This window comes from Hippichthys cyanospilos, chromosome 22, assembly GCF_059441005.1.
Source record: "Hippichthys cyanospilos isolate Australia breed blue-spotted pipefish chromosome 22, RoL_Hcya_1.0, whole genome shotgun sequence".
NCBI classification, from domain to species: domain Eukaryota; kingdom Metazoa; phylum Chordata; class Actinopteri; order Syngnathiformes; family Syngnathidae; genus Hippichthys; species Hippichthys cyanospilos.
The window spans coordinates 6942775-6960365 of NC_142390.1; the positions used below are offsets into that span (position 1 = coordinate 6942775).

A 17591-nucleotide genomic window follows, 5' to 3' on the forward strand; every position below is an offset into this window, starting at 1 on the left:
ATTAAGAGCAAATCAATTGGAACATGAAGCAACTTAATACTAAATAGCCTAATAGGGACTTCCTTGCAAAATATTGTATGACTTTTGTTTTATACAGATATGCATTGTCTACATATTATATTTTTCAAATTGAGAGCAAATTAATTGGAAGATGAAGCAACCTATTGCTGATTTGTGTTATCGTGATTATCAACTTCAATCCAGATGCACTATATAAAAATAATAAAACGTGATAAAAAGTGATGTTCCACAACCTATCTTCTGGAGTTGCCGGATAAAATATGCCTAGACCACAGGTGTCAAACACAAGATTTGAAAAATATGGGACTTTGACAGAAGTGAAATTCCGTGTGCACGAAGATTGTGCTGGTGACTCAGTCAGATGAAGACAGCAAAAGCGGTTGAGGCGAGTTTGTACCAGAATGTACCTAGGGTTAAGTTATGAGTTGACGCCCCCTCCTCCTCCTCCACCACCACCACATTCCTTTCAGCAAAAGACAAAATAGATCAACTGAAATCAATCTAGAAAGACGAGATGATTTATGTAGAAAAAGCCAAGAGAATCTGTCAACAAATTTTGACTAGGAATAGTTTATTAAAAGGTGAGAAAACAAAAAAAGCCACATTTTTTTTTATTTTAATTGCTTTCAAACTATATACATTATAAATAATTCCACTACATTACAACCATTTTTTTTTTTACCTACCCAGAAGTCAACAGACAAGTCAGAAGCGGGCGCACAGAGGGAAGAGTAGTTTGTTTAAAACCGACACGTTGGGTCTTTGACTGGTGATTGGTTATTGTAAGGTAGGAGATCTTGGAGCTAAAACTCTGCTTGGGTCCAAGAAGGCTGTAAAACATTTGTGTGGTGAGGTTTATGATACAGGAAGTAAAAGAAATACGCTTCTAGGTTGAAGCTATTTTATGAAGGGTCTATTGCCATCCTGGACTCTGCGTTAAAAGTCGGTTTGTGAGTCCTGCCGTAGCGCTAACTGTTCTGATCAGGCTCTTCTGCTGGATGTAGATGGACGGGGGCGGCGCAAGACCACGTGGCGCCGGCGGCCGCCAGCAGGCTCGGCGTCGCCAGCATCACCACCGTTTCCTCGGCCACCTGCACCTCGGCCGCGGCGCTGCCCCGCCTGGACCCGACGGCCTTGAGGGAGCAGTCCACGCAGATGTAGTCTTCGTTCTCTGCCATTTCGCACGAGACCCCCACGCACACTTGGTGGAACCACTCGTCGCAGCCGCCGTCGCACTGCACCCAGTCCACCTAACAAAAGCCAAAGGAAACACGATCAAGGGACTGCTGATCAATTGTTTGCTGCCGTCTAGGTCTTATGATGTGGAAATGTGGACACAATAAAGACAGCGGTTTAGATTTTCAATTTTTTTTATAAAAAACTCAAGAGAATTCTGACTTCAAACTCAGAATTCTGAGTCAAATTTCTGAGAATTGGTCAGAATTATGAGAATGAAGCCAAAATTCTGACTTGAAAATATCTGACTTTATTCTCAGACTTTAAAAAAGAGAAAATTTGACAAAACTCTCATAATGAAAGTCAGAATTCTCAGCTGCGACTTCTAAGGGAGGTCAGTTTGACAGTTATATTATTTAGAAGAATTAGTCAGAATTCTCATTTTTAAATAGAACAATAACATCATATTTGGGGCGCCAAAGACAGAATTCTGACTTTAGCGCCTTGATTTTACCATCCTGAACTCAGAATTCTGACTTTAAAGTCTGAGAAGAAAGTCAGAATTCTGAATTTCTTCTCAGACTTTAAAGTTTAAATTCTGAGAAAAAAGCCTGATAATGAAAGTCAGAATTTTCAGCTGTGACTTTTAAGTGAGGTCAGTTTAACAATTATGATATTATTTAAAGGAAATAGTCAGAATTCTCATTTTGAAATAGAACAATAACATCATATTTGGGGCGCCAAAGACAGAATTCTGACTTTAGCGCCCTGACTTTACCATCCTGGACTCAGAATTCTGACTTTAAAGTCTGAGAAGAAAGTCAGAATTCTGACTTTATTCGCAGACTTTAAAGTTTACATTCTGAGAAAAAAGCCTGATAATGAAAGTCAGAATTCTTAGCTGTGACTTTTAAGTGAGGTCAGTTTGACAATTTTGATATTATTTAAAGGAAACAGTCAGAATTCTCATTTTGAAATAGAACAATAACATCATATTTGGGGCGCCAAAGACAGAATTCTGACTTTAGCGCCCTGACGTTACCATCCTGGACTCAGAATTCTGACTTTAAAGTCTGAGAATAAAGTCGGAATTCTGAGAACAAAGTCAAAAAATAAGGTCAGAATTCCCACCAGGCTTTAAAGTCTGAGAAGTGTCAACATTTCAGATGTTTTAATTTATTCTAAAGACATTGTCAGAATTCTGAGAATGGAGCCTCAGGATAAAGTCTCAGCGTAAAGTCAGAAGTCTTACATCTGACTTAAAGCTCCAAAAACAGTTTTCAGCTTGTTTTCCGAATTCTCCACTGTAAATCAGAATTCAGAGCATAAAGTCAGAATTCTCACTTTTAACATTTAGAATGAGAATTCCGCCTTGAAAGTCAGGTCACAATTCTGACAGAATTCTATCAACTTGAAATTCATCATTCTCAGAATAATGTGAAACTTCTGAGACAGAAGTGAGAATGCAACTTTTTTTTTCCTTCACTTTCCACAATCTTCTTCTGCGCGCCAGGATTACACCTGACACTGAAGATATGCGTATATTAAACAGAAAAAAAATTGAACAAGTTTCATCTGCATTACACTGCATGTTCATCTTGAAATTTCCGCTGAAGGCTGAAACATATTGTGCGCATTTCATACTGGGGGTACTTTAGACCCGTAACCTTACTGACCCCCGAGCTACAACTCGCAGACTCCGGGGAATCAAGTTTGACAACTACAGTCATCCAGCGTGACACTGTCACAAGTAAGTGTGAATCAAATGCCGGCTGTAGGGCAAGCCTACCGAATTCGGCAGCTCTGATTGGCTGCCGCAGACTGGCCATTAACTTAGTGGCTGGCCACGTGTTAATATGTTACGTGTAAATCTCTTTAAGGTGTTCTAGTGCAGTAATCAGCTGTTGATATACTATAAAGTTCCATGATGTTCATTTCAGGAACGTGTTTGTGATTAACCCAAAGACAACGCTACAAACAAGGGAAACGTGTTGGTGAAAGTCAAATGGGATTGCTTCCTTATAATTACAGAATGAGCAGAGCAATAATTTAGCTATTGATAAACTTTTATGTGATTCGTTTATCTGAACCTCGATTTTGGTTATGGTTACTTTTGATTTAGTTTTAGTATTTCTTTTAGTTTTGATAGAGTGCAAGGCCTAAATAAATACCGTATTTTCCGCACTATAACGCGCACCGGATTATAAGGCGCACCCTCAATTAATGACACGTTTTAAAACTTTTCCCATGTATAAGGCGCACCGGATTATAAGGCGCACCCTCAATTAATGACACATTTTAAAACTTTTTCAATCAGAATATAGTAATACTCAAATAACAATAATAACTCTAGTAATAACTCTAAACTCTCAATAGCATAAAAAATTAATGTCAATATAACCTACCTTGTTCAACTGTAAACACACATTTATCAGTTCATTCTCCAGTTACGGATCCCAATCTCAATATTGATCCATATATAAGTCGCACCTGATTATAAGCCGCACCATCATCTTTTTAAAAAAAATTAAGGCAATCTCAATATTGATCCATGTATAAGGCGCGCCTGACTATAAGCCGCACCATCATCTTAAAAAAAAAAAAAAAAAAAAAGACTTTTAGGTGCGCCTTATAGTGCGGAAAATACAGTAAATAAACGCTGAAGAGGTGGCTCGGTGGTTGAGTGGTTAGCACATCCGCATCACAGTTAAGGGACCCGAGTTCGAGTCCAGCTGGCTCGTGCTTTCCTGAAGTTTGCATTGGATGTATTGGACAGTCTGCGAATTTGTGATTGGGTGCCTGAATGGTTTTCTGTCTCTGTGTGCCCTGTGATTGGCCGGCAACCAGTCCAGGGTGTCCCCCCCGCCTATTTGCCCGAAATCAGCTGGGATAGGCACCAGCAAGCCTGAGACCCTTGTGAGTATAAACGGCGATAGAAAACGGATGGATGTATGAAAGCTGAAGACGCTCAAGTAAGATATGAATCGACAAAAATGAAAACGAAGAGCGTTTTCGCAATAATTGTAGCTTTAGTTTTAGAAATGTAAAAAAAAAATTTCAGTGAAGCCGTTTTTATTTTGATCTCTTTATCAAAACGCTGTCTTGCGTCACTACTGACAACATGCATCTGTGGACAAAATAAAGGCATACAATAATTCATATATTATTGTAATTTAGCAATAAGTAGATTCTTGTTTCGATCTGGTCTTCATTTGAAAGAAAAACTGTTGTGTTTCTGACATATCATAAAAAAGCCTGTTAAAATCTCATACCTCAATCTTCACATACACTCGATTTGAGAACCACTGGTGACAGTGCTCAAGTTAATTCACGTAACATCTAATTTTATTGTAAACAAAGGAAATGCTTACTGCGAGAGTCCGAAAGTTAAGTGTAAACGTGAGTAAAATATTCCTTCTGTTAACATGTCAACCATCGATGCATCTATCAATCATCTGTAATGTGGCGCTAATGCTTTTTTTTTTTCTCCCCTCTTTTCGTGCAATGTGACTTCCAACAACAAATATGATGTGCTGACGCATTGAATACTGAGTATTTCTTACCTATGATGTGGAAAAAAAAAATCCTCACCTTGTCTTTACACGGTCTTTGGCAGTTTTTGGCCGCGCAAACGGCATTCTCGTCGTTGGAGTCTTCGGCACCAGACCACTCGTACTTAGATGGAATGTCGAGAATCTTCTTCTCCTTCCTCTTCTCCAGCCCTTGTCTGATGGCCTCTGCCTTGGCGGCCGCTTTTTCTTTCCGCTTCCTCTCTTTCTCCTCCTTAGCTAAACGTTTAGCCAGCTGCTTCATCTCTCGGTTCTTATCCAGGCCCAGTTTTAGTTTCTTCTTCTTGGGTTTGGCCCCGAGGCCGAGCTCCAGGCTGGCCCTTTTAAGTTCTTTGGACTTGGCAGGTCGCACGCCGCCCAGTGTCCCGGCCCCGCCGGCGGAGGACATCAGAATGTGGTGGTGGTGGTGATGATGCTCGGCTCGCTCTAACTTCCGCTTCCTCTTCTTCTCGGAATCCTTGATCTTGATTTTCAGAGACTTTTCCATTGGGCCGTCATCCGGCTGCGGAAAGTCAGAAATACAGTGAATCCAGGTTACCCTCATGAAACAAAACTGAAAATTCTGACTCTGAAATGAATATTTTGAAATGTGAGAATCCTGAGAAAAAGGTCAGACTTCATTCTGATTCTTAAGTGAGACGAAGTGAGAATTCGGACTTTAAGTCATAATTCTAAAAATGAAGTCACATTTTTACTTTATAAGAGATCGATCTGGCTTCGAAGAAAGAATTGGGACTCAGAATAGTCATATTTCCATGATGAAAAAGAGATCTTCTTCCATGGCCCTAATCTTCTTCCGTAAACAAGATCATGCCATTGAAAAAAGGCCTTCTGTGCCTACCTCCATAACCTGTAGGAATCTCTCCTCCAAGGGGGGATGCGTGGCCTGCAGGATCCTCCAGATGTGCTGAGTCTCATCTAGGGACACCTCCAGCAGGTCGCCCAGCATCATCAGCTCCTCCATCTGGGCCTTGGCTTGTGGAGAAAGCTCCAGCACGGGCGGTTCCAGACTGCGAGGTACCAGAGGAGTCTTCCTGGGCTGCTTTCTTGGCGTTCCCACATCTGGAACATTTATCATGTTATTTGTCATGGGAAGCACTCGTTTGAGAACGGCTCATGGAAAAGAGCGAAGCCTCACTTTGTACAACAGACTTGGAAGCTGAGGAGTAGGCGTGTTCGGCGCAGAACGAGGGCGTAGCACTCGGCCACATGTGACTAACCACCTCTTCGGACTTAACCGGGATCTCGTCGTCACAGAAGAGGTAAGGCTTCATTCCCCCTGGGTCCTGGAAAAGTAACGTTAGGAATGAATGATAAGATTTTGCCAAGACTAAGGGGACACTTTGCTTAGTCATTTTCAGCATTAAAAAGTTCATATTAGCCAATCACGGCTCGCTTCTTTTCCGGGTTTGGTGATGTGACATTTACAAGCTGAGCCCTGATTGGTCATTATCTGAGCACTGGGTGCATGTGATGTCATTTTCAAAGCAAGTGGCAAAATGTGTTTTTTAAAGATTTTGTGATCAAATTAACCAGTGCCATACTGTTAGATTTTTACCGCAGAAAAAGACAAAATAAGTTTAGTACCCTTCTAACGTCTACTTAATGTCCACTTTTACCTTCATGTCGTAACCGTACGTCTCCCGGATGTCCTCGTCAGAGTCAGTCTCCTCGTCGTCATAGTCTACAGACTGGCGAGGCGACATGGCTCTGCTAAAACCAGACTGCTGGAATGTCTGGATATGACCCTGCAAGACCAAAAAAAAAAGTGGTATCTCAAGTAAGTATTGTCTTAGTATAAGGGGGAGTCTAAAACATTTTATGAGCAGTCTCTGTCGTCTTACTTGCAGGTCGGGGTTGGCCGCGGCTTTCTGCAGCTCTGCGTTGATGATCTTCTCCGTCTTCTCCCGCGCGGCTTGCTCCACCATGCGCTGGCTTAAAACGGATAGCTTGGCGAGGGCGGACGACAGTTCCTCCGTGGCCAGAGCTCGACGTGCCCGGTCCTGGTGGTAAGGTTGCCGCGATTATTTTCGATTATGACTTTTGATTTTGAAAAATATGTAGTGTGCTTGGAAAAATTACTACATCATTTAGAGTAGAGGCGCAATTTTTTAATCCGGTTAATCCGCTTTTTTCAATTATGTGCCCCTTGTGAAATCTTTTTTTCAACCAAGTATCCCCACACCTACCTGCCAGCTCATGGCCCTCTCAGTTAAACACTGAAGGGCCTCTCCTTCAGGTAGTCTGACAGGAAGCTTCTGCAGCGACACCAGTAGAGACAGGATGGTCTCTAACCTCGGCCGCCTGGAACGTTGACATAGCGGGCACAGAAATTTGGAATCCTTGCTGTTGCTCTGCCAACCGGCGCCGAGCTTCTTCTGCGTCCCCGTCTTAGGCAGAGGCACACACACGCCGTGGAACCAATCCTTGCACAGCTCACACTGCAGCATGAAGCCGCTGGCCGTCTTCCGACAGAGGCAGAACTTGACTTCCTCGATTCGGTCGGCCATAGCCATTTTGGCCAGATTGGCGGCGCGCAGGGAGTGGATAGCTTCCACTTCTTTCTGCTCTTTGGCTTTGAAGGCGGCGACCACGGCCGAGGGCTCACGCGCCTCCTCCAGGCTCTCGTCCAGATCGCTCAAGGTGTCGACGTCCAGGCTCCCTCGTTCCTTCTCCATCAACTCCCTAGCTCGTTTCCGCTTGCTCTTGCTGTTGCTGTAAACGCCGATGTCCACGCGAGGACTGAGAACCTTAAAAGACCGTACAAATCATCGAATCTGTCATTCTGTACAATCAAGGTTTAAAACCTAACCTGGGATGTGATAGCTCACCTGGAGTAGTGTGTATGTGGAGTTCTTTTTTAGAAAGGTGCGGGCAGTCCTCTCCCTCCAGGCTCGTGCCGAAGCCACCTGAGATTCCACCTGGGCCAGCGGATCAAGACGGACCGGGATGGAACGACCCCGAGCCAACAGGCTCTCCAGCTGCTCCAGGTAAGCGTAGCTACTTCCGCTCTGTGTGCAGATACGATGGTCTTCGTCAACGTATTTAGCCATTTTCAGCAGGCAGGTGCGTACTTATTTTGCAAATAAATTAACCTGACATTAGGGTTTATTTAAGATTAATACCTTTCCAAACATATTTTTCTACTTGCTGTCAACTGCAAATAACATCACATATTCTCAAGGCTCATGAAATGAACAATCACTGCTCGTGATGTTTGCAAGTTGAGCTGTGATTGGTCATTCCTTGTGTTTTTGAAGGTATTAATTGCGCTTAGCAAATATTCAATTGCATAAAATGAATTTTATACCTGAATAGCATCCACCTTGGCAGTCCAGTCTTTAGCTTTTTGCAGAGCCTCTCGGAGAGCTAAAATATTAGGGAGGTATGCTGGAATGTTCCTGGCCTCCAGCACGATACTTTCCAATGTCACCATGCTGTGTCGAGGCCTGTGATTGGAGACAAAAAGGGAGGCGTGTCTTAGCCACACTTTACTATTTGCATGCACTAAGGGATTTGTTAGTAATTGATAGCAGAACAATACCTGGCCTGCAGGCAAGCACGGGCCTTGTCCTCCCATTTCTCAGAGACCGTGAGGATCTCCTGCAGTTCAGCCATCGCCTTCTCCACGGCGTGATGCGGAGCCAGGCCCACCCCGGAATCGATAAGCCTCTTCATCAGCTCCAGGGTGACACGGTGAGGCTCCGTCAAAGTGATGCGCACCTTGAAAAGATGTCCCGACTTGTAAATAACAGGGGTTCGGAACGTTCTTCTTTTATTGGAGAGAATGTAGTCATAAGGATGGAGTTGATAACGTGGAAACTAGCTAGCTAACAAAGTCACAGTGAGTGTTGAGAAGCACTGTTATATCACGCATTTCAAGGCTAACCTCATCGAGCCAACGAGCCTGTTGGAGTTCCTGTTTGAGGCGAGGAAGTTCAGGTAGCTCAACGTCCAGGCCGCTGCCCAGGTCCAAAAGGGCCTGCAGCTTGGAGGAATCCGGCAGCTCATCCGCCAGCGCGATCTGGGCTCGCTCGTGGAAGTCTTCCACATTCTCGAGTAACTCCTAAAATGTGTGCAAGGTCAACAAAAACAAAAAACAAAAACAAAAAAACGTATATCTGGGGGAAAAATAAAAATTCCGGTTACCAACCTTCACTTGTCTGGCCTGGCTGATGATACAGGGCAACCTGTAGAGCTGCTCCACAAAAGCCTTGAGCTCATCCACAGTTAGCTTGCTGCGGCTCCGACTGCTTTCGGAACGCAGGCGGCTGCTGTGGGTGGGAAAACTACCACTTAGCGCTTCATCAATGGACGGTCGCCTTGCTTGAGTGCATGGACATAACCTTACCTGTGTCTCTGCTTGCGGCTGAGCAACATCTGGGCTACCGAGGAGCAGGTCTCAGCCTCTTTCACCATTTCTCTGAGGCGGCGGAACAGAGAATTCTCTGGGTATTTCCTATCCTCTGCATCCTCCAGCAAGACCTTGAGCTCAATTAGATCTATGTGAGAGAGATGTGGCAATTAAATATACATACTAAATAGCAGTGTTTCCCCAGACTTAACTTCGAATAATTCAGTGCTTCTCAATCCCCCCCCAGGAAAAAGAAACTCCCCCCCAATCAACGCGCTGACTATAAATAAGATCATCACCAACTGTTCGTTATTTTTTACAGCGTTTATATGGGTTACAGCTTAGTCTAAAACAGAAAAAAATAACCAAGGGCATCAAAGTGCCTGAAACAAACACAAAAACAGATGAAAGTTATTATTTTATTGCAATTAAACTTCACATGATAAAAATAAAGCCTTTTGCCTGGGATCACCCCCCCCCCCCCCCCCCCCCCCAGCCTACCAGCCTAAACTCTATCCCATTATTTAAAATAATAAAAAGACAACAACAACAAAAAGAAAACACTCATGACGTACCAAACAAAAACATAATTAGAGAAGATAAATAGAAACCTTTCTTGTTCTTCTGGTCTGCAGCCAAGGCTTCATTGATCCTTTTTGCCCAAGTGTCATATGACTGCGCACGATTCTTCACGCCATACAACATGGCTGGAAACTCCTCTAAATCGTAGCGATACCTGAATACGAAAACTTCAGACTTCAGCTTTTCTGGATGCATAAAAAAAAAGTACAAAAAATCATGAAGAGCTTACCTGAGGCACTTGTTGCTGAGAGGGCAGTCGCAAAGATCTGCTGCATGGTGGAGACAAACCAGACGATCGGGACAACAAGAGCAGGTGAGTGCCGACAGGAAGCAGGTGGTCTTGCACTTGTGGCACTGCCGCTCGTCATCCGGGACAAGCTCAAAAACCTCTTGCTCAGAAGACAGCACCCCCTACAGTAAAGGAGAACCATTCATTTTTCCCAGTTCTTTAATTGGAAAAAGAAATGGTTGGCAGGATTTTTATTTTTAAAAAGTGTGTAGAACTGAGTGCCATCTAGTGGTGAAATAAGATAATGCAACAATGACGACATCTTGGAGACCACACTTGGCAAATTTACTACCACTACTAGACCGAAAATTATATTAAAAATGTTGCGATGGGACAGATTTGTTTATAATGTTGAAATTATTTTCTTTTTTTAGGGCCCGAGCAGCGACCGTTGCGAGGTCCCTATTGTTCCTGTCCAGATTAGTATTGTTATTATTATTATTCTCCGAAATGAATCGCGTTTTTGAGGGCCTAAACATGCACGAAAAGTCACCAAAATTTGCACAGTCATCGGGCCTGCTGTAAAATTTGGTATTTTGGTGTTTTCATACATAAAATCTAAAAAAATGGATTTTTAGCGCCACCTAGAGTCGAACTGGGTAACGACCAGTTTCACCTAGTGCTATGAAATTTTTTAGGCATATATAGGACCTAAAGACCTACAAAAAAGTTATAGAGCGCCATATGCTAGGATGTACAGAACCAGAGATAGGAATTTTTTTATGTGCATTTTTGGACCGTTTTTGATGTTTGCAGGTGCCAAATTCCTCTTAATAGCTCCTAAACGGTTGACCTGATCGACTTCAAATTTTGCGTGCTCCATTATCAGCCATAGGTCCACAACTGAGCAAAATTTTGAGAAGATCGGCAAACATACATGATGGGGGCGGGGCTTTAAATTATGTGTGTCAAATTTCCTTCACCATGAGCAACAAAAACCATAATTACTCCAATGTGCAAGCTTAAAAAAAAAATTGAAACTTTACAGAAAAATTACTAGTTATGGCTTTAAAATATCTGCATGATAATATTTTTGTTTTTGCGACAAGATGTCACCAAATCTAACCCACTGTTCCGCAAGTCAGTATTTTGACTTTATTCCCATCAGTCTGACTTCAAAGAGAATTTTGACTTTCAAGTCAGAGAGTCGTGAACCAAATATAAGTACCATTTCTTTTGTAGTCTTTCTGAGCTGAGTCTCCTCATCCATCATTTCGCCCATCTCCTTGACAATGGCTGCGGCCAACTCCACATCCAGGCTTTCCGGATCGGCGGCCATCTTACACAGCAACTCGTCATGAGAGAACACGCAGTAGCGGCGAAGGCGTCTGTAGTGGGCCACACACTGCCGGCCCATGGGTAACTGGGAAGAACAGAACCAGATTCAAATAAAGAATCTAATTATTGTTTTTAATGAAATGAGAAAGCCTTACCCAGTCAGCGGTACAGAAGTTAACAGCCTCTGCAAAATTGTAGCCCTGATTGAAGCCGCTGTGATAGGCCCGCGGAAAAGTCACCACAAACTCCCCTGCGCACTGATTGGTCCTATACACCTAAAAAGGAATATAGCACACATAAATTTCAAGTCAACTTTAACTAGACAACACCAATTTGTCCGATCAATTTAAAAGACTGATAAGGCGCCAAGGTGGACTTGAGCAGGAGGCCACTGGGATCTAACATCGGTTTTCTTTTTATTTAAAGTCAAGACTTTCAGAGCCATCCAGGGCTTGAGTTCCAGCAAATACAAGTGCCCCAAAATTGAGTCTTGTGGGACACCGTAGAACAATTTTCCACCTTTTCACAACTCTATTGATCTACCGCGGAGTCGGGGTCACATACAGGCACACCATGCTCCATGAGAACGTTGGGGTTCATGATGGTGACAAGCTGATGAAGAAGGTCCGGCTGCGACTGAAACAGCTCCGGGGCTAACTTTTTCATGACCGCTTCTAACTGTTCTGCCGCAGATGCCGGCACCCCATACCAGGTCTTCGGCTCGCCCCTGATGTTTGAAGACAAAAAGAAGCCTTGAGACTTTGTGCAAAAGGTGATAGTGATGAGCGTCCACAATCTCACCAATGGAGGAAATTGATGGAGTAACTCCAGTGGTCCTCAATGTGCCAGCAGAAAGAGGAGAAACACATGCCCACATAGAGCCAGGGCACCTTCATGCCCGAGATGTCCACGTTGATGTGAGTGAGCACAGACTGCTCCAGCACCGGCATGTTGTTCAGATTCCACCCAGAGTTGGCGTACTCCTAAGAGGAAAAATGTGCGCTATTCAACACTATCTTAAAACCACTGAAAAAATGTGATTCTCATTCCTCCTCCTATCTGCAACTGTTCATATTTTAATCGGTCGTCTCACCTCTTCATCACCCAATAGCCTCCTCTTGCCGTCTCTCACAGGAAACCCGCTGCCCACGTCCTTTGAGCTGATGTCAGCGCCGTACTCCACGATCACATCTTCCTCGATACTACTGACCAGGCGCCAGAATTCCTTCTCCACCAACTCAGTGGGCACCATCTGTTAAAGGAGGTTATCATTAACAAACAACTCCAAACAAACTTAAACTAAAATTAAAAAAACAACATTTTCGTTTGCGATAGAATGTGCAATAAAAACAAAAACGCGTGTATGTGTGAATACAGTCCTAGAAAAACTTGTATCCAAATCACATTAACGATCTGACGATTCGTTTTTTCTAAATGGTATTAATGATTAATGGGGTTTAGGAAAAACCATTAATCCTTTTACTTCAGGTTAAAAAGTTTATGATATTGGTTCTCTGTGTTAATGTTCCAGGTTAATGTAGGTGTATTATTATTATATTATTATTTTCTTCAGCATCAAATGCTTCAGTTGGTAAAAATGTTTGACACATTATTTATATATATATATATATATATATATATATATATATATATATATATATATATATATATATATATATATATATATATATATATATATATATATATATATATATATACAACCCTTTGGTTTGCAGATATATGTAATGTAGAGTGCTGAAATTAAAAAAATTAAAAAAAAAAAAATATATATATATATATATATATACATATAATTTTTTTTTTTTCCCTAGCAAATTACATATTTCTGCAAGCCAAAGGGTTAAGTAAGTTATCTTTACGTGAAATGGATAAACCGTCTTTCGTATTAATTCATGACACAAGATATTCATAGGTCCAAAATGAAGAAGAAAAAAAAAAATCACAATAAGATTATTTTTCCAAAATCATTACATACATGGACCGGCATGTTGAAGTAATCCGATTTGAACTGGTCGGCCATCTCGCCGAAGCTCTGGAGCGAGTATTCCCTCACGGCCTGTTCAAAGCCAAACGCCTCTCTTGGCTTACTGCATTCCTGAGTAGAAAATTTAAAAAATGTGTGAAAAAAAAAATATATATATACACTCAGCTGAGAAACCGATCATATGATACCGATCGTTTGGTTTACCTCTGCGACACACTTGGGGCAGCGCCAATCACCTTTGGGCACATCATGCAAAGGTGGAATCAGACAGAATGTGTGATAGCTGTCGTCGCAGCCATCGCACAGCAGCAGGCGGTCCTCTTCATCACCGCGTCCGCATATCAGGCAGAAGTAGAGATCGATCTAGAAGAGTGGTAGATTAACTCACACACTACTAGCCCAGTTAAAATACTTAAAAAAATCATGGGGGTCAATCATATTGGAGCTTATTGTCTATAGCCGTCAATGGTAGTGAATGAATTAAAAAAAAAAAACAATGCAGTCCTACACTCACAAAGTTGACTTCGAGAGTTTCCTTGCGCGGTCTCATTTTGATGGCGAAGGCTTGAGCTTTGAGGTGACGATGTTTCTTGTAGCCGTCGTCTGATGTGAGGGGAAACAGATTTATGTTCATGTTTGCGTTTGACATGGGGGAAAAAAAATGTGGGCGAATCCATGTTTTTACCTGCCGACACAATTTCCAAGTCCAACACCTTGGGACTGGTACCAAAGAGCTTGAGGCCTTTGGGATCCTTGTTTTCCCTCTAGAAAGATTTTTGTGATTTGTTTAACACTTTTTATATGGGGAAAGTTTTGTGGCAAATTATTCACACAAATACATTTTCTGATCTACAAAAGTATCCAGTTTTTAGATACACAAACTATTCGCAATGATCATGTATTTTTCAGATTCGCATATATATTCAGATTCGCATAATTTGCGATGTGCACGTTTTTTTAATGTTCTACATGCATTTAGTAAATGGCTATATTCCGCTTGTGAGTTGTCGGATGTGCAATGGGAACTGGCGGATTGAGGTTGTGTTCATTGTTGAGACAAATATCAATTGTTGCAGGAAATACACACACAAATCCTCGGATATTCACGCGTCTAAAGACCCGTTCGTCCTCCGTCTGCAAGGAGGCAGTGGTGCACCCCATTGAAAACGAGCAAGGTGCATCCCATTTCCGTTCAAAAGTGAAAAATGGAAAATGAGGCTATAGCTGACCTTCTATAATGTGTTCATTTAACACAATTTACTGAAATAAACATATGACGAAAATTTGCTTCCGTTTTGCTTATCCTTTCTTGACAAGACGTTCTTCTACTTTTAATATTCTTCTTCGCTGCCGCTAAAGCAGCAGTGGACAGTAGAAGAAGAGTGTTTTCTGGGCGAGATCAAAACATATGTAAACAAGCCAGAGGGAAATAAATTAGAGACACATTTTCTGTCCAGACATGTGTTAAATAAACACACTATAAAAGGGCAGAAAAGACCCATATTACATTATTCAATTTCTAATTTTAAACAAGAAATGGGATTTAGCTTATTCACGTTCAACGGAGAGCAACACTGCCTCCCCGTGGACGGGAAGGAATGGGCATCTAAAAGTGAATATTTGAGGACTTGCGTGTGTATGCCTCACAACAGCAAGATATTTGCCTAAAAATAAACGTGTGCCTGCAAATCCAAATTGTTACATTAAAAATACGTTGCATTATTCACAAAAACAATGCAATTTATAATTGGCGTTTAATTCTTATCGCTACCTACCTCCGATTTAATTCGCCTTGAGCGTCTTTCGGCTAAAGGGTGCTCTTTCACCTGCGCTGCGTCAACCTCTCCATCTTTGTCTTTGTCCTCATCTTCCTCTTGGTCATCATCCTCCACTGTCTCCTCACCAACTCCCTCATCAATTTCCTCACAGTCGTCTCCCTCCTCATATAGTTGCTGAATGCCCTAACGAAAAGCAACATGTAATGATTTAAGTACAAAAGGCTGTAAAACAATATTTAAAAAAAATAAAGAGGATTTATGGACTGGCCTCACAGTTAAAGTGGCTCCTGACTGGAAGAGCTCGTAGGGGTAAAGGATCCTCTCATAGTGGGCTCGCAGGAGTGAGCCGGTGCCTTTCCCTGGTGGGAAACCCATTCGGTTGCTCACTTTGGACCACCTCTTTTCTTTACACACTGTCACAAAGCCACCTTCGGATGACACAACCTGAACATGTGGGGAAAACAATCTGATGTTGAATTGTATCAGGAAGAATCCTCCAAGATGTAGACTCACCTTGCTGAGTTGATACAGGTCCAAGATCTTCCGCTCCACATGTGGGAAACGAATTTTGGATCCCTGCAGCTCCCAGAATTTGGCGATTTGATCCAGGAAGTTGAGCTTCACTCGAGTAAGTGCCTGAACCCAAAGAAGAAAAATTCTGAAGGACAGTAGAGCCCTGTTGCACATACCTATTCTTAACATCTTCATATTCCTCATGCATTCATGCATAGTGTAAGAACAATCTTATATAATAATGCAGCGTGGTTTTATACCAGCAGGAGTAATTATGTTTGTACATTTAATAATCTTTTATATAGTGTACTTATATAGTATAAAATAAAGAAAAAACACAAACACAACACTTTTGCAATAACAGAAGTAAACTCACCTCAAGTTCATTCAATCGTTGTACGCGAGGCGTGAACCGGAAGTGGCGTACGTCGCACGCAAACGGAGGCTGCCAGTCCTTGTAAAACGGGGGAAAAAACATGGAATATTAATTGACGCATAAAGATAAAACAAGAGGCTTAATCACGATGCAATACGAGTTATAGAACAAACTCGATTTTTTTTGTAGCCAGGAGAACACGACGTTTTGCGGAAACTACGACTTTGATGTGGGTCGTGGTCTGTCAATCACCCGCCCACTTTTCCATAATTTAATAAATAAATATTTATAAAACACTAATAGCAGGTTTAAAGGAATAAATCAATGTCTAATGGTTGGTTTGGGGCCTACAAACACGAGAAAAAATAAAGTGAGGCGTGTCTGGCGGCTACCTAGGGCCCAACATGCTGTTGACGTAGCTAACGTAAATTCGCTAGCTGAATACATAGGACCTGAATGATATTTCTCACTATTTTTCACTTTTAGTAAGCATTTCGGGGGTTCATTAGTTTAGTCATGCTATGTAACATGCAATGAAGGCGTTTGGATGGTCGTGTGCAAAACAAAAGCTTTGTGTGACCTCTAATTGGAATGATGGGAAGTGGTTGTTTTTTTTCCCCCAAAACACGGCGACAGAAAAGGAGAATAGAAAAAAAATCACATAATCAACAATCACTCGATTTGTTCATGCTGTTGTGTTGTTACGTGTATGTTTATAAGTTTACCTCCGGCGGTCTGATCTTGCAGATGCCAGTTTTCTCTGCGATGGGTCGGATCTTGTTGATAAATCCAAGGGGGTCCGAGAAATCCTCCCAACTTGGCTCAAAAACAGGACATTCGGGAGGTGGCACAAACTCGCCGATTGCAGACATATTTGGATGTTTTTCCCCCCTTGGTAAGTTGAATATTTGTGTTATGATAAATATTCCTGAGTTGTTTTCACCAGGCCATGACCGAATCCAAATGTTCCTGTTTGCGCGGAACTTCCTCCATCATCTTCCTTGGTGTAAATAACGTCAATGACGTCTTGGATAAGAGATGGGAATGAAGAAATTTTTAACGTTACTCAAGCTTGGATTTATACAAAAAGCTTGAATTTGTGGGGTTTTGTCGCCTCTCCTACAGAGGACAGAGGGCAGTGTCAGTCCAAAACGCCATCGCGTATCTTCTCTCACACCAGAGATACATAACAGGAGCAAGTGAACAACTTCATCCAATATTTGAAGGCGAAGTGCACAAGTTGTTGTAAATACAAAGAACACAATCCAGACTTGAGTCGTTAGCCGTGGGTGCTAACCTAGCTCGGTGTGTCTACCTGTGTAACCCATGATCTCGCTGCGATGCTGCACTTCCAATCGAGCGAACTCACGCCGATGAGTATACGGTCACTTAAAATATTCCGATTGTACTGTTAAAATCCATAATTTTCCTTCCCGGTAGTTTACTATCGTACATTGTTGACTGGAGCCTTCATTTGCCTCCGCCATTCATTGACGCGTACAGGAAACTAGCATAGATGGGCTAACGTAGTTAGCTTAGCCACCGAGCATTGCGCAGCTAATGGTGGCTAAAAACATCGCTCGGCCGGGGTTGATTTGACATATTGTGCTTTTACTCGTCATGGTCAAAATGTAAAAAAAATGAACTATT

At 42.1% G+C, this 17591-nt stretch overlaps 1 protein-coding gene across 3 annotated transcripts; it reads right to left on the reverse strand.

Moving 5' to 3' along the window:
• Nucleotides 1-581: 581 nt before the first annotated feature.
• kdm5a (lysine demethylase 5A) lies at nt 582-17436 on the reverse strand. 3 transcript variants are annotated; one of them, XM_088405971.1, is made up of 29 exons: nt 16667-17436; nt 15942-16019; nt 15566-15688; nt 15326-15496; nt 15101-15235; nt 13960-14038; nt 13789-13877; nt 13479-13637; nt 13266-13385; nt 12363-12521; nt 12071-12252; nt 11834-11996; nt 11425-11544; nt 11160-11354; nt 9932-10113; nt 9732-9856; nt 9118-9268; nt 8920-9040; nt 8656-8832; nt 8311-8489; nt 8077-8215; nt 7598-7777; nt 6956-7516; nt 6611-6769; nt 6386-6514; nt 5905-6052; nt 5608-5828; nt 4789-5268; nt 582-1271 (listed from the first exon to the last, which is right to left on the reverse strand). In XM_088405971.1, exons 1-29 carry the CDS (start codon nt 16811-16813, stop codon nt 990-992), a joined length of 5154 nt encoding a protein of 1717 aa, XP_088262097.1. In that variant the 5' UTR covers nt 16814-17436; the 3' UTR covers nt 582-989. The 3 variants fall into 3 exon arrangements, with proteins under 3 accessions (XP_088262097.1, XP_088262096.1, XP_088262094.1); XM_088405970.1 differs by having other exon boundaries at nt 8920-9037; nt 15050-15235; XM_088405968.1 differs by having other exon boundaries at nt 15050-15235.
• Nucleotides 17437-17591: the final 155 nt, after the last annotated feature.

Excerpts from the sequence above, each read along its gene's own strand:
- kdm5a (XM_088405968.1), bottom strand. The coding sequence starts at position 16,813 with ATGTCTGCAATCGGCGAGTTTGTGCCACCTCCCGAATGTCCTGTTTTT. Across the intron at positions 11,997-12,070 it reads TCCATCAATTTCCTCCATTG|GGGCGAGCCGAAGACCTGGT; the intron begins GTGAGATTGTGG and ends TTCAAACATCAG. Across the intron at positions 10,114-11,159 it reads GAAAGACTACAAAAGAAATG|GGGGTGCTGTCTTCTGAGCA; the intron begins GTACTTATATTT and ends CCTTTACTGTAG.